The 24,601-nt window shown below is 49.5% G+C and overlaps 1 protein-coding gene across 2 annotated transcripts in view; it reads right to left on the reverse strand.

The window, feature by feature from the left end:
• Positions 1-222: 222 nt before the first annotated feature.
• Positions 223-24,601, reverse strand: part of RNFT2 (ring finger protein, transmembrane 2) — a 66,724-nt gene continuing 42,345 nt past the window's right edge. The window contains exons 8-11 of one of the 2 annotated variants that reach the window (XM_026514959.4): positions 13,703-13,852; positions 12,269-12,334; positions 12,033-12,134; positions 223-3,120 (exon numbers count right to left, since the gene is read on the reverse strand). In XM_026514959.4, coding sequence (XP_026370744.1) covers positions 2,986-3,120; positions 12,033-12,134; positions 12,269-12,334; positions 13,703-13,852 — 453 coding nt within the window. In that variant the 3' untranslated portion in view covers positions 223-2,985. Of the gene's footprint in view, positions 3,121-6,928; positions 12,135-12,268; positions 12,335-13,702; positions 13,853-24,601 lie in introns of those variants that run through there. The other variant, XM_057306094.1, reaches the window with a different exon arrangement.

Here is a 24,601-nt window from a genome sequence, read left to right on the forward strand (position 1 = left end):
CTTCTCTGAAAGTCACCCTCTTGTTTGGTTTCTTCCCCCTCCCTTACTGGTTTCTCCTGGGAGCACTTCCTTAATAAAGCATGTGCAACTCAACGGATCTGCTTGAGGGAAAAACCAACAGCAGACAACCCCCCACTGCATGAGGTGCTTCTCGGCTTTTCTTCTCCAACAGTCCCACCCGGCTTCAAGAGGCGAACGGAGACTTGAGACCACGAACCCAAGTTTCATCGACAGATGATGTTTATTAGTAGAAGGGAACTTAAGGGAACATTAAAAACACCAAGGGCAGCTCTTTTCAGCCCAGAGCAAAATTACGTAGAGATTTCAGGGCTCGCTGAGCCCAGCCCAAAGTCTTAGGCGCCTGGTGCCTCCCAGCATCTCTCACATTCTCCTCTTACGAAGGTAATGAGCCTGTTCCATCCAGGTCCAAAGCCTGCCCTTTTATTCTCACATTTATTATGCCCAACATCTTTTACATTAAGAGGGCCATTTCCAAGAGTTTCAGGAACGTGAGTCAGTGAATCATAAAATATTAAGGGCAGGTACTCCAACCTGATACGTGATTAATCCTGCTTATAAGAAAGGAGTTGTAGAGCCAGGATGGGCAATGGAGAATGTTCTTCTTTCCCAATGACAACCCTTGGCTGCTTTTGCCCTCATGGTGGGGAACCGATGCAGCCCGGTGTTTGGGAGACTTCACTGGCTACTGTTCCTCCTTAGGGCAGAAGTTCCTCCCATCCAAAAGAAAACCTCCAGATGGAACCTTCCCCCAGAGGATAGGAAATGAATAAGTAAAATCCTAAACTAAATCATCCCACCTGCCCTCAAGTATCCCGTGTGTGACACTGTTTGTAACGTCAGAGGCATGGCTCGCTATTTGAAGAATGTTAGAGATGTGTGGGTTTCTTTTCTCTTCTTTTGGTGGCATGAGTGAAACCGGCAAAACCCCGGGTACCTTCCCCACTACTCTACATTGTTAGTTTCTCTGGCTCCAGCAGATAATACACAAGGTTTCACCATCCTGGAGATGGCTATGGGGAGGTGAAGTGACTTCCCAAAGTCATGCCGAGTTTGGAATCAGAATTCTGCTCTATTCACTCTGTCACAAGCTAGCACGTTAATAAATCTCCAGCTCCAATTTCTTGTGTCTCTTTGATGGCCTCTGCAGGCAGGGTGATCTTTCTGATAAAAACCAGTCACAGAAGCTCCTGTTGCTTCCCTTTGGTTCTTTCTCAAGGCAGGGGGACCAGAGCAGCCGCATTCACCCGGACCCCTTTTCCCTCCGCTTCCCCTTCCGACTTGATTATCCAGGCAAGTGGGACTGTAACATCGTAGCCATTCCATAGTAACAGAGCTTGAAAGATGCCATGCTGCCCTGGAAGGGATGTCTTGCTGGGTACCAGGAAAGAGCCAGGGATGTCAGGCACAGGAAAAGGTCCTGGCTTGAGAGCACACAGGGGCAAATGTCCTGAAACTATTAGGGATGGGTTGGGCTTGTTATTACTGGCTGAGAGAGAGGTGGCAGCCAGTCTCCCACCATTTCTGCTGGGGCTTTGTTGCTAATCTGCTCACGAGCCACAAGATTGATTTCTCTGTAACGCTGCTGGCACCAGCCCATTGTGCTGAGCTTGATGGTGAGTGAACAGAGTGGGGAGAGGGTTAGGGCAGGCAAGATTCCAGGAGCTTCTAAGTGATCACCTGTGCCATCTTCACATTCAAAGCAGGGACGGTCTCACAGGTGGAGAAGCTGTTCTTTACAGAGCTTAGCAGCTCTGCTATAGAGATTACAGAAACTCTGACTGCTACTGCCCTCTATGCCACCATCTTGGCTTGTGGAAAAATCCATAACGTGGATCGTTCATTTTGCTCTCAAGGCCACCAGGGGAGAAGGCGATGGCCACAGGCACTGTTGACAGGCTGAGACTTAAGCGAGGGAAAGGACAAGAACAGAAGGAGAAGGAGAGAAATGAAGACAGGTGTGGAGACCCAGTGATATCTGCACTGGGACCGAAGCTGGCCATTCCTGATGCCCAATGCCATTGAGCGTCCCAGCCAGAGCCCAGCAAAACAGCGATTTTAAAGACCAACTCTTCCCATGAATCCAGCCACAGCTAGATTTCCAGAGCCAGTGCTCCCCGTTGGCATCCTCCGTGCGGCCCAAACCAAATGTGCTGTGCACCTGGGCTGTGCACCTGGGCTGTGGGATGGGCATCAAAATCACCTCTTGTGCTTCTAAAAAACCACGTCTGCCGGGCCCCACGCCTGCAGTGTCTGAGCAGCGGGTGAGCCTGGTGGTTGAGAGTGTGGGCTCTGAAGCCAGACAGAGGGTCCGCCACTGCTAGCTGGGTGACCCTGGGGACGTTACCACGTGGAGCTCTGTGCCTCAGTTTCCTCATCTGTAAAGACAAAGAAACAACAGTGCCTCCAGCCCAGGACTGGTGCGAGGATTACGAGAGGTCATCTGAGCAGGGTGCTCAGCCGGCACGAAGTGCCTGGTACACTCAGTTATTGCAGGGACAAGGTGGGGCCCGGCATTTGTATTTGCAAAATGCTCCACAGTGGTTCTAATCTGCAGACCTGCGCCATCTGGGGAGAGGCAGTGATCTCCAGGCCCCTCCCTGGGTACAGCATCAGATCACCATGAGTTAAAGTAACAACAGGCAGGACCTGTCTATCACCAGTCCCTTCCCTTGGAGGGCGCAGGAGACCCACCCGGGAGGAGGCCAAGTCTGAGCCAGGAGGCTTGTAGGGGAAGAACGGCCGCACTAAGGATGCACGTGCTATGCCACATGACAGAAGAGGAAGGTGACGGTCGGGAGGATGGGGGCCTGGCTTTAGGGAAAGAGATGGAGAAAGGCAGGAGGCAGGATCGTAAATGCTTGAGGCCTGTGTTCCAGGAAGTTCCCAAGAGCCGGACCCAATCATGCTGGCCATCCCTTGGCTCCCAGAGCGTGCCTGGGAGCTAGGATTCCTCGTTCTTCAGCCCTAATACACCTGGAAGTGTGCCGAAGTGGCCCCATCCTTCCAGCAGCGCAGGGTATCCACGGCAACCGAGCGGCAGAGCGGGCAGGTGCGCTCCCGGTCCAGCCAGAGGCAGAGGCACTCCTCACAGAACACGTGCTGTGGGGACAGCAAGCAGTACGACTGGGGACACTTCACCCAGTGTCTCCTGTGTGCCAGCCTCAGTCTTAGGAGCTGGGGACATAGCAGCGAACAAGACAGACGACTCCTGCCCTCACAGAGCTTGCACTCTACTTGGGGAGATGACTGGCCACATGAATCTCCAAAATGTAGAGGACATCAGTGATAAGTGTTGAGAAGAAAAGGCTGGGGGAAGGGGATAGGGAGTGCTTGGGAGGGCTGCTGTGTTCAGCATGGGGGGCCAGGAGGACTTTCACTGAATACTGACATTTGGGTGAAGACTGAGCCCTGAGGATCTTTGGGAAAAGAGTGCTACAGGAAGAGAGGAATGGCTTGTGCAAAGGTCCTGAGGCAGGAGTATGCCCGTTGTGCTGCTGAGCCTGGGGCTGGAGGGTGGAAGGCTGGGGCTGAGGTCAGAGAAGCTATGGTGGGATACAGATTGCATAGGGCTCTATGGCCCTTTGGCTTTTATTTGGAAAGAAGTAGGGAGCCATGGTAGGGCTTTGAGCAGAGGAGTGACCTGAACAGGATATGCATTTTTAAAAGATGCCTTTAGCCGCTGGGTTGAGAACAGAGCTCAAGGGTTAAGAGAAAGGCAGGGAGACTGGGAATATCAATGAGTTCTACCACTTTCTGGCCATATCACTTGGACAAATGACTTAACCTCCCAATGCCTCAGTTTTCTGATCTGTAAAATGGGAGAAGGTCAGGAGGAAGTGGAGGGAATTCCCTTCCTCTTTTTTAAGTAAGCTCAATGCCCGATGTGGGGCTTAAACTTATGACCTCAAGATCAAGAGTCCCATGCTCTACTGACTGAGCCAGCCAGGGGCCCCCCAAAATGCTAAGAGTACTTCACTTATAGGAAGATTGCTTCACATTAAAAGTGATTAGACATAACAGTCAAAGGCAGCATACGATTCTCAGTTGGAGCCTGGCTGGGGGAAAACCCCAGCTATGCAGGATATTTTGAAGACAGGTGGAGAAATCTGGATATATACCACATATTAGATATAGTTTACATCAATTTTAAATTTCCTGAATGTGACGGTGGAATTGCAGTTATGGGAGAGGATGTTCTTGTTCTTCAAAGGTGAACACGGAAATATTTTCAGATGAAGAATCAAAATGTCACCAACTTATTCTCAACAGGCAAGGGGGAAAAACATTTACATTAAGAAAAGGCAAATGTAAAAGGTTAATGATTAGTGAATCTACATAACAGATAAAAGCGTGTTCATTCTACTATCCTTTTGCTCTGCAGCTTTGAATTTTTTCAAAATAAAACTGATAACTTAAAATGATAATATGAAAATCCAAATACAATGTTCTTAAAAAGTTTTAAAAGATTAAATTAAAAAGCACTTAGAACAATGCCTGGTCAATAGTTAAGTATGCTATCAATGTTGGCTATTACACAGTAAGGATTATTGTTACATTTTATCTATTTATTGTTTATTATCTGTCTCTCCCTGACAGACTATAAGCTTCTTGTAAACCCATTCCTAGCACGGTGTGCAGTAGGTGTCTAACTGTAAACAGTGTTCTAAAGGAGAACTCCATGATGCTCCATGCAACAGGGGACCAGTCTGATCCAGGGGGTAGTCTAGGAAGGCTTCCTGGAGGGGGGCACACTTGTGTTAAGGCCTGAGGGATGTTTAGGAGTTGAATGGGTGAAGAGAGGGGGGTAGGGATAGAGCATTCCAGGCTGAAGGGAGCAGCTGTGCCAAGCTCCTGAGATGGGAGGGCGTGGAGGCACTCAAGGACGGCCAGTGTGGCCACAGCAGGAAAGTGCAGGGAGTGGGCAGCAAGAGGTGAGCAGGCCACACAGAGGCTCGAAGGCTGTGCCTGGACGCTCACCATGGTCTGAAGGGCAGGACCCAGGGGTCAGCAGGCCCAGCAGCTTCTCTAGACTCCCACCCAGGGCACTCAAGACCCTCTGTAATGGTGCCCTCCCCCTTCCCCCTCATCAGTCCCCCGGGGGTGGCCGATGTCACTGACACACTGGATGACTAGCAGTGCAAAGCTGAGTCATACTGCTAAGCCTCAGGGCAAGCTGTAATGTCTGTCTGGGATGCCTATACGCCCTTCCTCCATTCTTATCAGCTGGTGGGTGCCTACTTCTTACAGAAGACTTAGCCCAAGCCATCACACCTCTCCTTCTCCGTGATGTCCCCTGTCCTCCATGCCTTACTGTCTCCTGCAAATGGAAGTGCTGAATGTGCCCTCCCCTTCCAGGTTCCTCCTGGGGAAGGCCTCTCTCCAGCATCACACTCACACCTCTGGAATGATCCGCAAACTCATCTGTCTTGTTCACTGCATTAAGGGCTTCTGGTGGGCAGGGACCACGCTCCCAGCACGGTTCTGAGCATGTGGCAGGTGCTCAGGAAATGTTTGCTCAACGACTGAATGAGACTTAACCTTGTTCCCCAGGAAAAGGAGGTACTTACGTAGAAGAAAGCAACACAAGTCCTGTTCACGGGAAGCTCAATACTTGAGTCAGGTGAACAGGACATGAGCAGCTTTTCATTCCTTCATTCAAAAAACATTCACGAGGCTCTCGCACATCTCATTCAGCGGTTCTCAAATGTTTTGGGCCCAAGGCCCCTTTACAGTCTTAAAAAATCACTGAAGATCTCAAAGAGCTTTTGTGTATGTGGGTCAAATCTGGCTATATTTACTGTATTAGAAATTGAAACCAGGATCTATTGAAAACACAAGATTACACAAGCACATGAAAATGAATGGGAACACCAGGGGGTACCTGGGCCACACTCTGAGAACCACTCTTCTAACTGCTCATTTACCATTTGCACTGCCCTCTGGCTGGTAAACTTCGCCAGGGCAACGACTGTTGTGTTCCCACTGCCTAGCCCCGCCTGCACACAGCAGGGACTCTGTAAATGCAGCTGACAAAGGAATGCCTTCCCAGGTAGGTAAGGTGGGAGATTCTGGAGAAACCAGGATGGTTTAGACCGGGCCACTACTCTCCGGAAGCTCACAGTCTCCTCCTCAGAGAATTAGGCAGGATGGAATCTAGTGCCAAATAAAGAGGTTCAAAGAACATTCATCGATCCAGGGGCCCAGCTGGAGGAGGTCATCACCCTGGGCCCGCTTCCAGCATCTGGAGAGAAGGATGAGCCCCTACAGAGGGAGGGGGAGGAGGGGCCCCCCTGGGCGGAGAAGTGTAGGATTGGGTGGGTTTATGGTTAGTGGGGAAGGCAGGTGGCACTAGGTCGTTAACGGTTCCCTGGCTGTGTCTCCTGGAGCACGGAGGCAGGTGAGGAGCCCCTGGGGTCAGATGGGCCACCCTCCCCTCCCCCTGAATTCTATCTGGATTCCCTAAGTTTTGCTCAAAGATTCAGAGCAGGTGGGTAAAGTGAGGGCTGGGGACAAGAGCCCCCACAAGCACAGAAGCTAACCCTCATGAGAGAGAGGAGGCTCTGGATGGGACAGGGGCATCTCCTAGCCCAGCACTTGGTGTTTGGTATGAGTTGAGAAAGAAGGAAGCAGCCAGGACAGGTCTGGGTGGATTGTTCTGGTGAGGAGGACAGGTAATGATCACGGGCCCTCTCCCTCATCGAGCACAAATGCTGTGCCAGGCACTGCTCACGTCCTTTACGTACAGTCTCACAACAGCTCACAGACCAACGTGACTCAGAGAGGGAGAGCCACCTGCTCAAGGGCACACAGCTGCTAGGTAGTGAGGCTGGAATTCAACTTCAGGGATGCCGTAGGCTGACTTTTTTTTTTTTTTTTTTTTAAAGATTCCATTTATTTATGTGACAGAGAGACAGCCAGCGAGAGAGGGAACACAGCAGGGGAGTGGGAGAGGAAGAAGCAGGCTCCCAGCAGAGGAGCCCGATGTGGGACTCGATCCCTGAACGCCAGGATCAAGCCCTGAGCCGAAGGCAGACGCCTAACGACTGCGCCACCCAGGGGCCCCCGTAGGCTGACTTCTACTATGACTCCCAGGGATCTCCTCCTCCTGGGATTCACACCCTGTGTGGCACGTACCCTCCCCTTGAATGCAGCTGTACTCAGTGACTTGCTTCAAACCAAGGGAATACAGTAAAGAGGACTGGATGTCACTTCTGAGATTAGATTACAGCAGACAGGGCCTTCCGTCTCACAGTCTTTCTTGGGCCTCCCACATGTTCACTCTGATGAAGTCAGTGCAACAAGGAAGCTGGGGTAGCTTCTGGCCACACCTACCAGCGAGGAACGGAGGCTTTGTCCTACAGCCCACGAGGAACTGAATCCCGCCACTGCCACATGACTGAGCTTGGAAGCAGATTCTTCCCCATGGTACCCTGGCTGGTGTCCTGACTGCAGCCTGGGAGAGACTTTGAAGCAGGGGACCCAGCTGTGTGTGCCTGGATTGCTGATTCATGTAAACTCTGAGATGATAAATGCTAGTTGCTTTTAGCCGGGGAGTGTCGGGCTCATTTGTTAGGCAGCAACGGGTAACTGATATAAGAAGTGTCTGCCTCCATAGCAAACACTCTCGCCCATTACGTTCTATTTATACTGGTCACACATGCAGAATGTGGGGAGGGATGTTTGTAGCACTTGACTGGGAAAACGACATTACTGAAAGTGGGGCTACTATCAGACAAGGGACACACACACACACACACAGAGCTAACCACAGACCCTCCTGAATCTCACAAACCTGGCCACCTTGGTCCAGCTTTAGAATTAAACACTTCCACTGAGAATCAGCAAAGCACGCTATGCTTTCCAAAACCCACACACAGATCTACACGTCATCTCATTCGACTGTATTAAAGAGCCTGCAAGCTGCTCAGGGCGAGCATTTTCATTCCTGGATGACAAGAGGACATGGAGTGTCAGTGCCGCAAAGAAACGCGTTACCTAGGGTTGCAAAGTTAGTGCTGGGACGCTGTCGGTGCTCGGAAAGCACCTGGTGCGTAAACGCATGGATGGAGGAGTCATCACAGGTGCCGAGTCTAAGCCCAGCTCAGCTGTTCATTCAGTCCCTGGAGGTGACGCACACACGCTTAGCCGCACAGGGCACAGCATGCTCCTAGGCATTTCCGGGAAAAGGGTCTACTCTTTGAATGCAGCCTTGAGAACATCTCAAAGCAGGAGGCCGCATCTGGGGGAAGGGTCTTGGCCTCTGGAACCCGGGGCTCTGGTTCTGCTACCGAGAAGCAAGGGGACCTCAGGCAAGTCTGTCTTTTCTCCTTGCTGAGCCCACCTCCTTCTCTGTAAAAGAGGGTCCCTGTTTCCCCCACAAGGTGTCTGGAAGGATGGAAACGAGTAAGGCCTGTTACAAAGCAGTAAGTATGGGGCACCCATAAGGACACAATCAACAGGAGTCAGCGTTCTCTTGCCCTCTTTCCTTTACATTATCAACACTCACACAAAACAAAACAAAAACAAAACAAACGCGTAGTGACCAAGAACTAATTGCACTCTGGCTTTTCTCTTTGGAAAAAATCCCTTAAATAAGCCAAGTTTCTGACTGTGTGTTGAAGGTGCCCTTTCCTTGATGCCCCGTCGCCTGGCAGGAGGCATGCCACAGGTACTTGGGGAGGGACTAACTGGGCAAGTGCGTCTGTATTAGTGGAGAGCTCAGGGTCTGCCTGACCAGCTTCCATTGACAATCGGCTTCCCAGGCTCTGATGGGTGGTGAGGAGGGAGGCGGGGCATATGTGTGAGTGACACACTGTGCTTAATTTGATATCCCTTTGAAGAACAGATAGGATGTTCCTTTAGCCTGGCGAGCTCTTCATCTACCCACTCATTCATCTGGCCTGTTCATCTATCCATTCACCCATCCATCTACCCATTCATTCATCTACCCATCCATTCCCCCATCTCCCCATCTATTCACCCACCCAGATGTCCATCCATGGGTCCATCTACTCAGTCATCCACACACTTATACCTCTTTCCATGCACCTTTATACTCATCTATCCCCCCTCCACCTGGCTACCATCCATCTCCATCCCAACCATCCATCTATCCATTAATCCATCCATCTCAGCCCACCTATCTCATTCCATCTATCCCATTCTTTCCTTTCCTTTCCTTCCTTCCTTCCTTCCTTCCTTCCTTCCTTCCTTCCTTCCTTCCTTCCAATATTTACTGAGTCAGTACTATGATTCTCCTGCTAACAAGACAGACATGGTCACCACTCTCAAGTTTGCCTACGCTTTGGCAAAGATGAGATAGACCTTACACGACCAGTTGCCCAATTAACTAGCCGACAACTGGGATAACTGCTATGAAGGAAAAACACAAGGATCTTTGAGGCCATACTGCTGGGAGCACCAGCTAGTCCGGGGAAGTGGAGTCAGGGAAGACTCTGACCGAGGAAGAAACACTTGACTCATTCATTCATTCAAAGCGCTCAGGAATTAGTGAGGCCCTTTTGCCTGCGTAGGTCATCTCTGCCAGTCCAGTCCCGGCTCCCGGCAGCAGAGCGAGACCGGGTTGGCCAGGACCGTGGGCTCCAACCACTGCCGTGTGTGACCGGTGCACCTAGATCTGGGACAACCCTCCCAGGAATTCGAATCCAGCTTTGGGAAGACGTCGTTGACACCAGGAGAAGAGTGGGAGAGAAACAAGCACACGAAGGCTGAGAGGGAGTGCCAGAAAGGAAGAAGCAAGGCTTTCACCTTGACATCATGTTCAAATAATCACTGCCACTGAGAAGGCTATACAGATGGCTCCGAACCATATGAAAAGATGCTCAAGTGCACTCGTAATTAGGGAAATGCAAATTAAAACTGCACTGAGATCGCGTTTGTCACCTGTCAGATTGGCCAGGCTCAGAAAAGGCTGGAACGCGCGCAGTGTGTTGGTAAGTGAGGGGAGCAAGAGGTCGTGTCGCTCTCTGTACTGGGAGCGTAAACGGATACACTCTTTATGAAGGGCAATTTAGCAATATCTGTCAAAACTGGATACCCTCTGACCTCGTAATTCCACCACTAGGAATTTATCCTATCAAGAGCTCGCACGTGTGTGGAATGGAATGCGTGCCAATAAGAGCCGATATGGATTGAGCCCTGACCACGTGCCAGGTGTAGCTCTAAATGCTTCCCTGGCATCAACTCACTCAGTCGACAAGATGGGCCCAAGTAGGTGCCGTAGATCTCCCCATTTCTGACCTCTTAGGACAGCCACCATTGTAATTACAGAAGATTATAAGCTACTAAATGCCCGTCCATGGGGAATGATAAAACCAGCGGTGGTTCGTCCACAGAGGGGGACGAAACGCAAAGGAGCGATCTCTTAAGACAGAGTTTCCAGTCAAAGAGGAAAGATGCAGAACACAGCTTGGGGAGAATGTGCTACAACAGAGGTCTTTCTGAAAATGACACACGTGTGTGTGTGTGTGTATAGTGTTTTAATTCTATAAAGCATCTCTACGAAGATATAAAGGAAACTAGGGAGCTGGGGGGAGGGTAGGAGGCCAGTCACCATTTTCCTTTTTGTATCTTTAAAACATTTTAAAAAAATGAACTTTTAACTTTGGAATAATTTTAGACTTACCTAAAGGTTGCAAAGATGGTATAGAGAGTCCTAGTTTAGCCCCCTCACTAAGTTTCGATTCCCCAATATCATCAGCTTGCTTTAGTCGCTTTACTTCTCCATCAAAGACAAGAAACCCCAATTGACACATGACTAACCACTGAATTCCCAACTCTATCTGGAGGACCTCAAACTGGGTTTTCCTACTTGTGTCCTTTCTCTGTTCCAGGATCCAACCCAGGTCCCACGCTGCATGTAGCCCCCGTGACTCCCAACTCATGAGTTCCTCAGTCCGAATTTTGAGTCATGCAACTATATTCTCCGTTTAAAAATAAATAAAATGTAAAAAACAAACTTCCTAGCAGCCCCCAAATAGCAATAAAAGAAGAAATTTTGCTGATGCCAAAAAAGGACCTCCCCTCCTCCCCTCTGAGCCCTAGGTGGGGGTTGGTGGTGGTCGCCGAACAGGGGAGCATCCGTGCTCCCATTCCTACCAGTGTGCGGGCTGTGCCTCCTGCAAAAAGCCTTCCCAGCCTGGAGCTCATGGCTCTCTGTCCCAGTCCCCCGGGATGCTGCATGAATCTCTCTTACACAGCACTTATCACTGCTTGCCTTGTTTCATAGTTATTTATGTATGTGTGTCTCCCCAGGGAGACCGAGAGCTGTCAGAGCCGGGAACAGGGTCTGTGTGCCCTCTGCCTCCCCTCCCCGCTATCTGATAGGATGCTTTGCTGCATACACACCTGCTGAACTCACATCTTAGGCCCCGATGTCAGGAGCAGGAGGAGGGGTATGTTTAGGGAGTTAAAGGGAGTAACCAGTACTTCCTGCTATGGGTCAGTGGGCCACAACTAATAACGAAAACAGACAGTAATAGTAATTACAGTGACGATAAGAATTTTAACAAGAGCCATTTTTATGGGTGACTAATTCAAATTTAGCTCTTTCCTCAATGATCTCATTTAATCATAATCATAGCTCGATGAGGTAGGTATTATGATGCCCATTTTATAAACGAGAAAAACCGAGGCTCAGGGAGATGAAGTGATTTACCCTTGCAGGGCCCAGAGTGCTGCTGGGATTCCTAGTCCGGCGGTTTTGACTACACCACACTAAATTTTTCATCTTTAATGGTTGACTGATAAATCCAGGGCTCAGAGAGGTGAAGCAACCTCCCAAGGCCACCCACCTAATAAGAAGCAGAGCTGAGATCTGAACCCAGGTCTGATCTGACTCCAGTCTTGACCACACTATTCCCAAAGCCCCATCCCAGAGCCCCAAGATTTGGTGGCGGGAGAGGCACATGGGACTTCTGCATGGGGACACGGCCCCAGAGGTCCCTCAGCCTCTGTTCCCCGATGGCTCCGCCCTGCCCCGCCCCGCTCACCTGGCACATGAGGATCAGAGGCTCCCGGAACTCAGCCTGGCAGATGGCACAGATATCACCAGCTTCTGTGCACTGCTGCCCAGTGGCCCGGACGCCGTAGTTCTGCTTGAGGGAGGAGAGAGAGAGAAGCCCAGCTGTGGACCCTCACCGGAGCGATGCCCTCAGAAGCACGGTGAGAGCCGTTTCCGGCTCCTGGTTCTTTTGATCTCAGTAGGGGCCATTTGAAGTCAGCTCACCTGGGAGGTGCAGAGAAGATTCAGGGCTTTCCTCACTCCGCCCACACGACCACAGATGTCGAATGACTGAAAAGAGAGGGGAGTGATGGCTGAAAGTCTCCGTGGACTGTTCAGGGTCTCTCTCTCACCGCTCCTAAACAACCCGCACTGACCCTTTGTCTTTGACGATGAACATTTTCAGGACACACTAGCCCCTTCGGAACTCCTCATCCCCATCACTTTTGCTTGGCATCTGGCTTGCTGCCTTATGTCAATAGTCTCCCTTGCCACCTGGGCCAGGAGAGCCAATACATGACACACATCCTTCCTCTTCCCCCTGCCAAGCCCAGCACAGGCATTGCTAACCAATCACAGCACCCTGCTTCTGAGCCCAGCCAGCCCTCCAGTCAGGCACTACCAGTCGATCAGAATTAGCAGGCAAGAGAAGCCCCAGTGGCTGACTGGGCATGGACTGCCCGGCTAGTCCTGCTGGGAGGAAGGGAAGGGAAGGAAAGGGGAGGGGAGGGAGGGAAGGGAAGGGAAGGGAAGGGAAGGGAAGGGAAGGGAAGGGAAGGGAAGGGAAGGGCAGGGCAGGGCACATTCCCCCAGCATTCTCTAGAGCCAGAAACAGAGAAGAGAGGAGAAAGAGGAGGATGTGTTTACGGTTAGTACCCAATTTGTACCCATGCTCGAAAGAGAAGTACTGCATCCTGACTTGCAGACCTGAGGATATGTAATTTAGGAGGAAGGGAAACAAGTCTGGGTGGGGGGGCAGTGTCGTTTACGAGTAAGAGCTCCGGGCTTTAGAAGCAGGCTGCCCAGGTTTGACACTCATTCTGTTATGTCTTTAGCTGAGTGATGCTGGGCAAGTTGCTTCTCTCTAGGCCCCCATCTCCTCGCCCATAAATATGGGAGTAATAATGGAAAAAGGTGAAGGGAGAGCATCTGGTGAGCTTTATGGGCAAGAAATTAGGGTGGATTTCACCGCAAAAAGGAATGAAGTATTGCTACATGCCACCATGTGGATGAACTTTGGAAACACGATGCTAAGTGAAAGAAGTCAGCCACAGAAGACCACATAGTGGAGGATTCCATTTATGCAAAATGTCCACAATAGGCAAGTCCATGGAGACAGAGAGCAAACTGGTGGTTGCCAGTGGCTGGGGGAGGGTAGTGAGCAGGAATGGGGGCAGACGGCTTAATGGGTACAGGGTTTCTTCTTGGGGTGATGAAAATGTCTTGGAACTAGAGGTGGGGGTGGTACAGCCCTGTGAACCAGCTCAACACCACTGAGCTGCACACCGTAAGATGGTTAGTGGTTCATTTTGTGTTGTGTGCATTTTACCACCATTAAAAAAAAAAAAAAAAGATTCCAAGCTCCCCACTTGCCCCCGAGGCCCAGCAAATGCGTGGACCTTCCCCAGGCCAGCCCTCTGGCCCCCCTGCCCACCTTACCTTGCAGAGGCTGTAGAGAACAATCAGGACCCCTCCGAGGAAGTAGCTGTTGGAGGAGTCGTCCCCCATGATGTATTTATACCACAGCTGGATGGGGACAAGCGATCGGAACAGCTGGCTCAACTCCTCAATGACCAGATAGAACTTTCCCTGCAACCACACAGAAAACATCAATTATTATTAGCTGTAAAAGACCCAAAGGACTCAGCCGGGGGTCCCCCAGCCTGGGCAGTAATGACGTTCCAGGTCACAGGCAGGCCATTAATCAGCTTTGGAAAGCACTCAGACCTGCTCCTAATGGGTTTGCGATATGGCCGGGGAGACGTGGCCCCTGCCTGCTGCCCTCACCCACTGCCCACCAGCCCCGAGGAGCAAAGCTCTGAGGATCGCATTTCAGGGAGGGAGAAACTGGACACTTCTGTCGGAGGGCTGGAGTGTGGGTCACTCCCTGGTGCCTGCTGTGGCTTTGGGGGCACCGTCCCTGGCCCCACACACAGATTGCCCTGGTCTCGAGGGCTGACCCAGGCATCATGGGGGCCCAGCCTCCGGGGCCTGGGCTGGATGGACAACAGGACGCACGTAAGGGCAGGCCTAGAGGTGGAGAGGGAGATGCGTTCTCCTTCCCAGCTCCACCACCTATTGTCTGCAAGGAGGCAGGAGGGCATCTGGGCAAAGGGGATGCATTTGGGATTCAGACGGGGCAGGGTTCGAAGCTTGTGTTGCTGCAAGTTCATGGGCCCCAGCCTCCTCATCTACAGAATGGGAACCACAACTCCTATCTTACTGGGTTGCTCTGAAGATTCATGGAGAGCATCCAGCACTATGCCTGGCACGGAGCAGTCCTCCACAATTCTATTTCCCTTCCCACCTTTGCCCTGGGACAAGTCCCTCCCACTTTCTGTGGTCTGAGCTATAAAATAAGATGAAAGTAACCCCACCCTGTTGTGTCTAATAAAGTTAAACATACACCTTCTTATGACCCAGCATCTCCACTTCTAGATATGGACCCGAGAGAAAGGAAAATATATGTGTGCTTATATGCAAATGATCATATAGCAATTCTATTCATAATCCCTCCAAACTGGAAACAGCCCAAACATCCCTCAGTGGAAGAATGGATAAACGAATTGTGGTATAGTTATACAACAGAATACCACTCAGCAATAAAAATGAACAGAAGACTGACCTAGACAACAACACGGATGAATCTCATGCATTATGTCCAATCGAAGGAGACAGTTATAAGGGAATATATATTGTACAATTCTCGTTTATATGAAATCCTGGAATAGGTTAACACTAGTGAGAGAAATGAGATCAGCGGTTGCCTGGGGTGAGGAGGAGGACTGACTATAAAGGGCATCAAGGAATTTTGGGGAGTGATAGAGATATTTTATAATGTGATTGGGATGGTGTTACAAAAGTATATACATTTGCCAAAACTCATTGAAATACATGCTTCAAATCAGCACACTTTTTGTATTTAAATTACACCCCAATAACGTTGATCAAAACAAAGAAACAAACAAACAGAAAGAAGCAGCCATCCCTGCCTCAGGCACACATAGCCTTAAAAAATGCGAACAGCACTTGCTCCAACAATTCTATTTTTAGGAATTTATCCTAACAATCCGGGATGTGTGCTGAGATGCGTAAGAATGGTCACGGCAGTCTTCTTTGTAACAGTACAAACAGACACAAGTAAATAAATGTACAACAAGATGGTCTGGTTATGGTGGAGATCTATAATGGAAAGCCATACAGCCATTCAAACATTATCCTGAAAAACCTGACTGTGAAGAAACCCAGCACATACCACGTGAACCATGTGATCAAGGCTTACACCCCCAGCAGTAAGTTATATGGACAGCCTGGACCCCCTGATGTGATGCCTTGAGAAGAACATAGTGTCACTTCTGGGGTTATTCTGGTCAACAATTTATAAAACCTGAATTGAGTCATGAATGAATAAAAGACACATCCCAATGAAGGGTCATTCTGCAAAAGAAATGTCCAGCACTCGTCAAAAGGGTCAAGGTCACAAAAGACAAAGACAAGATCAAGAAACTGTCAGGTCGGAGAAGAATAAGCAGATATGACAGATGAATGCAATGTGGGATCCTGGATTCGATAATCCCTGGACTATGAAAGAGACGTTAGTGGGACAACTGGCAAAGTCTGGTAAAGTCTGTAATTCCGTTAATAGTAACGGCAACAATGTTAATTTTCCGGCTTTGCTAATTGTACTGTGGTCATACTAGATGTTAACATTAGGGGGAGCTGGGGGAAGGATATGTGGTGAGATTATGTACTATTTTTGCAACTTTAAGTCTAAAATTTCAAAATGGAAAGGTAAGAAATTATCCTGGCGAAGGATATCTATTGACTCAAATAAATAGTCACATAATAGTTCTGAGTGGAAATGTGCCCCATAAATGCAGAAACACTTATTTTCTTTGTGTTTTCCTGCCTTTTCCATTTTTTTCTTTTTTCTTTTTGTACTGAGCATATATGATAGGTTTACATTAGAGGGGGAAAAAGGTGATAAAAACATGTTGCCTATCCATCAAATGGATTATGTCTGGGAGGAGGACAGAGACTTTCTATCTACCCCACTGTATTCCATCTTGATGGGCCTAGGAGGGGGGACCCTTGGAGCAGATGTGCCCACATCTGCTAAGGACCAAGGAAGGGCATCCAGTTGTCTACTCACCCCAATGCCTCACCTTTGTGACCCTTTGGCTGCATCCTTGTTGTGAGGGCCCTCTACCCCCCTTCAGACTCCCACCAGTCCCTGACCCCTGGACATATCCCCCAGAGGGGAATGCTGGTTCCCTCTGCAGCCTGTGGGAAGGTGGAGGTGACTGGGGAGCAGAGATGTGGAGGATGGCCGCCATGCTTGTTTTACAAGCCAGTGGTGTGGTGGGAGCAGAAACGATGATACAGCAGCTCAGCGGATGGCTAGGGCTGCTCAGGCTCTGTCCATGTCCTGACAGCAGGCCCCAGGCTCTGTTGAATACCCATATTGTGAGCTTTGTTTTCCGGCACCACCTCAGCCTCAGCTGCCCCATGCTTTCAACTGCTCTCACCCAGGGTGGCTCAACTATTGCATGTTCCAGCTCATTCTGGGCCAACAGTCCAGTCTCTCCCAATGTCCAACCTAACTTGCTTTTGTCGCTCCTTCTTGAATTCTTGAACCTCCAGAGAACGCTCCTTTCCTTTCTTCCTCTCCTTCTTCTCTTCCATCCATGCATCCATTGATGTATTCATCCTTCCTTCCTTTCTTCCTTCCCTCCCTCCTACTTTCTCTCCCATCCATTCATGTTCCTCCCCCCACCTTCCGTTATTGGACAGACACAGCACGAGGCTCTGGAGATACTAAGGTGACTAAGACCTCGTCCCTGTCCTCAGGGAGCTCACTACCTAATGAGTAAGATAGACGCTAGACAAATTATTATAATATAGTGTGGTACAACTCGGCTAGAGCTGAGCACGAGGGGGCCCTGAGTTGAGGTATGGGGTGGGAGTGGGAGCAGAGAAGCAATTAGGTAAATCTTCTAAGACCTAAGAGAAGGTATCATCCAAGCGGATCTTGAAAGGCTTGCTACTCAAAGTGTGGTCCCTGGTCCATCCACCTCGGCACTGTCGAGGAGCTTGTTAGAAATGCTAAATCTCAGACCTCACCCCAGACCTGCTGAAACAGAACCTATACTTTAACCAGTTTCCCAGGTGATCTGGGGTGCACATTCGAGTTTGAAAAGCACTGTTTTAGTGGATAAGAAGCAGAATGATGAAGGAAACGTGGGGAGGATGAGGAGGAACGGGTGTTCTAGACGCTCAGAAGTGACCGAAAGGATAGACGGTGGCCCCGTGCCATCTTGGTGGGCAGCCTCCTACTCTGTCTGCCTGGCCTCCTGGTGGGTGAGGACACAAGGCCTTTCACCTCATGAAAGGTCCTATGTCCCTGTGTCTCTGGAAACCCCTACAGGCTGGCATCTGGCTGACTCTGGGGACAGACCCTGCTGTCCCCTCTCAGGCAAATCTTTTTTTTTTTTAATTTAAAGATTTTATTTATTTGACAGAGAGAGCAAGCGAGAGAGCATAAGCAGGGGGCACGGCGGATGGAGAGGGAGAAGCAGACTTGCTGAGCAGGGAGCCCGATGCAGGGCTGGATCCCAGGACCCTGAGATCATGACCTGAGCCCAAGGCAAACGCTTAACCAACCGAGCCATCCAGGTGCCCTGTCTCTCAGGCAAATCTTGCCCAACCAGCCTGGCTTGGTGGTTAGGAGTGCAGCCTCAAGAGCCAGACAGCCTGGGCTCAGATCCCGTCACCCCCACCCCCCCTTCTTAGTACTGCCTTTATTCAGCCTTGGTCACTGTCTTTGGACAATTCTCAGGTTCCATTAGCTGTGGGCGAGTTCCCTGGTCCAGGCCCCAAGCTTCCTACTTGCCCACTAGCGGGTCTAGATCAGGGGTTGGCAATGTTTTTCTGCAAAGGGCTAAATCCTGAATACTTTGGCTTTACGGGTCATAAGGTCTCTTTCACAACTATTCCCCTTTGTTCTTGTAGCACAAAATCAGCTATAGATAACAGGTAAACACACAGGCATGGCTAAAGTTCCCAAAAAACTTTGTTTACAAAAACAGGTATCAGGGTATATTTGATTTGCGGCCTGTGGCTTGCCAACCCTGGTCTAAAACGTCAGAACCTGGAGAAGTCAAACCATGGTGGGGACTCCAGACATCCCTAGAATTTCAGAGCAGGCTCAGGAGGCAGCTTCTTGGTCCTTCCTTCAGTTACTTCACTTCTCCTGCTCTCTGGAGAGCGAGCTAACACCTGTTCGTCGTCCAGGTGTCAGCTGTCAGGTGCTCTGAAAAGACTTCCCCAAGTCCTTAGCCACATCCAGGGCTCCTGTCATACATACCCACTAAATCACTCCTTCAGAGCACTTCTCATAATAGCCACAAAATTATCTCAGTGTCCGTCCCTCCCGCCGGATGGTAAGCCCCATAAGCACAAAGAGCATTTGGCTCCCGGTCGAGAGGAGATGCTCGTCTCGTGACTGGGGACCTTTCTGAGGCTAGACATTCCACCCTCATTCCTCATGTCAGCTTCTCTGAGTTCGCTGATGGAGAAGGAGAGGTGGAAGAGGGGACTTCTCTTTAGAAGCAAGCACCGATGTCACAGACAATGAAATAAAGGCAGTGAGTGTCTGCACAGCACCGTGCTAAAGGTAGCAATTAGCTGCTGGGGGGGGGGGGGCGGGCCACTTGGAGAAGGAGATACAACCCCCAGGGAAAACTGGGCATATCCCAGTGAAACCATCACTCTCTAATTAAGCAGCTTTGTAATTCCAGGTTTCTTAAGCATGTTATTTCTGACGACCACCAAATGGAATGTGTGGTTTCTCTGGGGTGTCAGGGAGCAAGGAAAAGCGATCAGATTGTGAGCCGTCTGTCCCCCCCCACCCCCCACCTGCCACCCTTGAAGGGGAACGGACTGGGGCACGCAGAGTTCTCTGCCGGGATTCTGATAAAGGGGGCGGGAGCAGCAGAGACGGGAAGGCGGATTCCATGCTGACTTCCATACTGCTAGGATGGGGGTGGGGGGGACGGGGACACACGAAGTGAAATCGGAAACAAGGGAACAACAGAGGGCTGACTCTGGGAGGGGGTGGTGAATGCAAGAGAGAGGGCTGCTGAGAAGCAGAAGAAATGAACAGAGGAGCAGAATTTTTGAGAATGCACTTACGTGGGAAAGAGGATTTGAAGAACTCTGGGGGTGAGGAGGGAGGGGAGACATAATCGGATAGTTGTTAGCAGCGTAATATATAAAGAATGGGTAGACAGGGATGAAAGGTCTTTTTCTGCATCACAATTCATAATATTTATACAGCTTTGCCTGTTTATGAATCTCCTCCGTGCATACTTTCTCATCTACAAAAGCACAGCACAGCAGGTAAGGGAATGGGATTTGGGACTCCAAGGTCAGATCTGTACCTACTAAATTGGTTGATTTTAGGCAATAATTTAATGGCTCTGAGCCTCAGTTTCTTCATCTGTATATGGGGTTGAATACACACACACACACACACACACACACACACACACACACACATACACCCACACACGCAGTGGTGTGCTGGCAAACCAGGTCTCTGGAAAACAGCCAAATAAGGCCCTGATTTGTGTGTTTGTCAATTTCTGTGTTGTAAATACTCCCACAAGGCCCATTGCAAGCTGCCAAGGGTTTAACACCTGCTCGCAAGTTCCTTGAAAACTTAACCATTGGCTCCCACAAGCCAGGGCAACCTGTCTGCAACACACCGAGGGGATTGTGTGAGGATCAAATGAGTAAATGAACCTAAGACCCAGGTACCCAGGGAGGCCCCTGCATGTGACAGGAGCTAGTAAGGAATCTCCCGATCATCTGAGGAGATGGGCAATATTAATGCCAACTTCTTCTGGAGATGAGAAACATCAGGTTCAAGAGAACTAAGGGACACTGGAACAACACTGAAGTGTCATCTGGGACTTCCCGGCCCAGGCCCTGTGATACGTGGCAGCCTCCACAGCTTCCTTTTTGCTTGCCCTTCCGGTTCCAGCCACCGGTTGTGAGAAGCCCAACTACAAGGAAAGATCATGTGAAGAGGTCCCATTAAGAAGGAGAGGCTCTGGAGCACCTGGGTGGCTCAGTCGGTTAAGTGTCTGCCTTCGGCTTAGGTCCTGATCCTGGGGTCCTGGGATCGAGCCCCACATCAGGCTCCCTGCTCAGTGGGGAGTCTGCTTCTCCCTGTGTCCCTCTGCCTCCCCCTGCCTGTGCTTGCGTGCTCTCTCTTTTCTCTCTCTCTCTCTGAAATAATCAAATAAAATATTTCCAAGAAGGAGAGGCTCTGAGACTACAGGTAGGAGAAAGAAGCAAGGAACCCAGCCCACAGTTAGAACTCGGGTCTGGGATACGGAAGCCTGGGCAGATCATTGCAGCAGGATGGTGCATGAACGTGCCATCACGGGGGTCTGGCCCCAGCAGACACCACGTGGAGACCAGCTGTCCCTGGTGTGCCTCGACAGAACTCCTGACCCATGGAATCCTAAGCGATAATATCATGGCAGTTGTTTTGAGCCAAACGATAGAAAACAAAACACAAGCAAAAAACTCGAAAGCATTCACCTAAGGGTACTTGCCCTCTCTCTCTCTCCCTCTCTCTCCCCCATGTGGGGACACGGCAAGAAGACGGCCATCAGCAAGCCAGGAGAAGGGTTCTCACCAGGAGCCAAATCAGCCTTGATTTTGGCCTTCCAGCCTTCAGAGCTGTGAGAAAGAAATGGCTGTGGTATCTTATTAGAGCAGGCTGAGCGCACCAACACAGCGGTCAAGCAGCCGGCCTGGGATTAGGGTGCAGGGCTTCTTTTCTATTGACTGGTTCAAATCCCAGCTCTGCCACTTTCTTTTCTTCTCTTTTTTAAAAGATTGCATTTATTTATTAGAGAAAGAGAGCAGCACGGGGGAGAGCAGGGGGCAGGGAGAGAGGGAGAGGGAGAAGTAGACCTCCCTCTGAGCAGGGATCCCAACACGGGACCCGATCCCAGGACCCTGGGATCATGACCTGAGCCAAAGGCAGATGCTCCCCACTGAGCCACGCAGGCGCCCCCGCCACTGTCTAGCTATATACCTCTGGCAAGGTACTTCCTCTCCATGTGCTCAAACCCCTGAGGTCACCCTGATTATCCTCTCTCTGATAACCAACATCCAACCCACCTACGAATCCTATCGGGAACAGCTTTTTGCTTCTGCTTGTCCTTCTGTCCTCGTCCTTCCTATGGTTTCTTCTTCACACGGTATCTAAAATGAGCTTTTCGAAATATAAGGCAGATCAAATCAACCCTGAGCTTGTACCTGTGAAAATCTGTTTCACTCGGAGTGACATTTGAAACCCTTGCCATGTCTTCCAGATCCTGTAAGATCTGCCCCCTGCCCACACGTGTGATGGGGCCTGTTTCTCAAAAAACAAAACCAAAACCACGCCAAGTGCAGTCCTACCTTAGGGCCTTTGCACTTCCTCTTCTCTCTCCCTGGAGCTCCTTCCTTCCTGAGATCTGCCAACTTGGCTCCCTCACTTCCCTCGCATCTTGGCACAAATGTCACCTCATCGAGATGGATCACAGAACCATGTACATAAAACAACACCCCTGCGCTCCCTCCCCACCTCTCCCTGCCACTCTCCACCCTCTGAATTCTGCTTGCTTTTCTTTTCTTTTTTTAAAGATTTTATTTATTAGAGAGAGAGAAAGAGAGCACGAGAGGGGGGGAGAGTGAGAGGGAGAAGCAGACTCCCCGCTGAGTGGGGAGCCCGATCCGGGATTTGATTCTGGAACTCTGGGATCATGACCTGAGCCACCCAGGCATCCTTGTATTCTGCTTTCATTTTTTTTTTTTTTTTTTTATTGCACTCACCCTCTGACAGAGTCTATATTTCTTTGTTATGAGAATGTAAGCCCCTGAAATACAGGCTCTGTGTGTTTCTGGTACTACTGTTTCCATCTGCAGAAGCTAGAACAGAGCTTGGCATCAAGCAGGATATTCAATACACCACCGCTGAAGGAAGAAGTGGGCCTCAGTGTCCTCATCTATAAACTGGAGGTAGTAATACTACCCCTCCAACAGTTGTGATGTTAATAATAACAAATACATACGTTATGGGCTTTTTACTTGCCAGGTGCTGTTCTAAGCGCTTTGTGTTAATTCATTTCGTCCTCACAACAACCTAGGAGATAGCAGCTATCATTACCCCTGTTTTATAGAAGAGTAACTTGGGAGCACAGAGAGGTTAGGTCACTTGCTCAAGGTCACACAGCTGGTAGGTGGCAGAGAGAAAATTTGAACCCAGACAGGCTGGCTTCAGAGGCCAGTTTGTAAATCCTTCCCGGTCAGAAAAATAAGTCACACACGGAAAGAACTTAAAACAAGGTGTGATGGGTCCCCATATTAAAATGTTGGCTATTATTATTCTTGCGACTGCCCACCAGCTAAAGGAAGCTCATTTTGGAGTAAAGAGCTAATGAGGGATGTCAGCCTCTCTGGGTGGGTGCTGGCTGTCCCACTGGCCAAGTTTCCTGGGTAAGTCTGGTGTGTGGCTGGCAGGCAATGTCCACCACCACTTCTTAAGGCTGGCTGAGGGCTGGTTAGCACTTCAGGACTGTGCCAGAAAGCCAGCCACACTGTGATGAGGAGAAGGACAGCTGTGCCTCCTCCTAGGATGTTCCTTGGAGAACACAAACCTGATTATTGAGGAGCCCTGCTTATAACCCTCCATGGCTCCCCACTGCCCTGAGGACAAAGCCTAAACAGCTTACCCAGCCTTCTCCATGTGGCTCCATCTACACTGGAGCCATATGGCCACCTTGCATAGGCATAAGCCTCCCACTCACTTCTGCACAAGCTGGGCTTTTCCTTCTACATCTTTCCTTGCCACTCCTTCCCTGAGCTTCCATGGATCACCTCCCCAAAATCTATTCTGCTTTGGGGGACACCTTGTGACCCTGATTGTGCCTACTGTCTAGAATTCCCATGAGCAACCAAGTAAATCAGTGTTTCTCAGAGTGTGGTCTGGGACCCTGAGGGAATCCCCAGGACACTTCCAGGGGGTCTGTGAAGTCGAAACTATTTTCATCATAATACTAATACATTATTTGACACCTTTGCTCTCTACCAAGTGTACAATGGAGTTTTTCCTATGGCTCCTAACATGTGATTTGCAACAAATGAGAAAATGCAGGGATCTTCTTTTCAGCCAGGTGTTAAAGAAATCTATAAAAAAAATAAAGAAAATGCCTCCCTTCTCAGTAATTAGAAAAATACAATTATGTTTTATTAAGATATGTTATTAATGTTAATGTATAATTGGTCGATTATTATTTTTAATTAACTAGTATTATAGAGAGGTCACAGTTTTTAAAAAAGTTTTATTTATTTAAGTAATTTCTACACCCAACATGAGGCTTGAACTCGTGACCCCGTGACCAAGAGTCGCATGCTCTTCTCACTGAGTCACCCAAGTTCTCCCAAAAGGTTGCAGTTTTAATTTCTATGACAGTGAATGTGGATAGCAATAACTCATGTAAAGAGAAGCTCCTTGGATCCTCAATACTTTTGAAAAGTGTGAAGAGGACCCGAACCTAAAATATTTGAGAACCTCTGAGAAGCACCTGGCACAGTGGAAGTGCTCAGTAACTATTACGTTGTTTCTTGGACTAGGCTGTGAGCTTCCTGAGTACGGAGAATCATATCCTGTTCACCATCTTTCCCCTATGCCTAGTCAGGGTGGGTCCCTAGTTGCTGGCTGTCACCCTATTTTTTCTCACCTACTTCCTTAGTTCTAGAATCCTCAGCTTTGAAACTGGATCCATAACTATCTTGAACAAAGACTATATCTCCCAGCTTCCCTTGCATCTAGATGCCACTTTGGTCACTAAAATATAGGATAGTGTCATGTGACAACTTCAGAGAACCTTTCACCTTATTCTTCCCCCTTTCCTCCATCCTTTTGTCCGGAAGTTGGATGTGATGGCTGGTGTTCCTGTTGCCATTTTGGGCCACGAGAAGTCCCACACCCTAGGATTAGTGAAGTAGTGAGCTGGAAGGAGTCACATTACTAGGTGTCACAAAACCCCTTTGGGTTTTGCATGAGAAAGAAATACACTCTTTTTACATTTAGGCCACTAATATTTTGGGTTCTTTGCTGTCATTTGCTTATTTCAATTCTAACTAATACCTAGTGTGTGGCTTCTATTAGTGATCAAATGTTTGTTGAATGAATGAATGAATGAATGACTGAACGAGTGAATGGGTGGGGTAAACGATCGTGGTTCAGACAGCTAGGTTTTTTTTACAGGGGTG

The sequence above is a fragment of the Ursus arctos genome, unplaced genomic scaffold, assembly GCF_023065955.2.
Source record: "Ursus arctos isolate Adak ecotype North America unplaced genomic scaffold, UrsArc2.0 scaffold_34, whole genome shotgun sequence".
NCBI lineage: Eukaryota > Metazoa > Chordata > Mammalia > Carnivora > Ursidae > Ursus > Ursus arctos.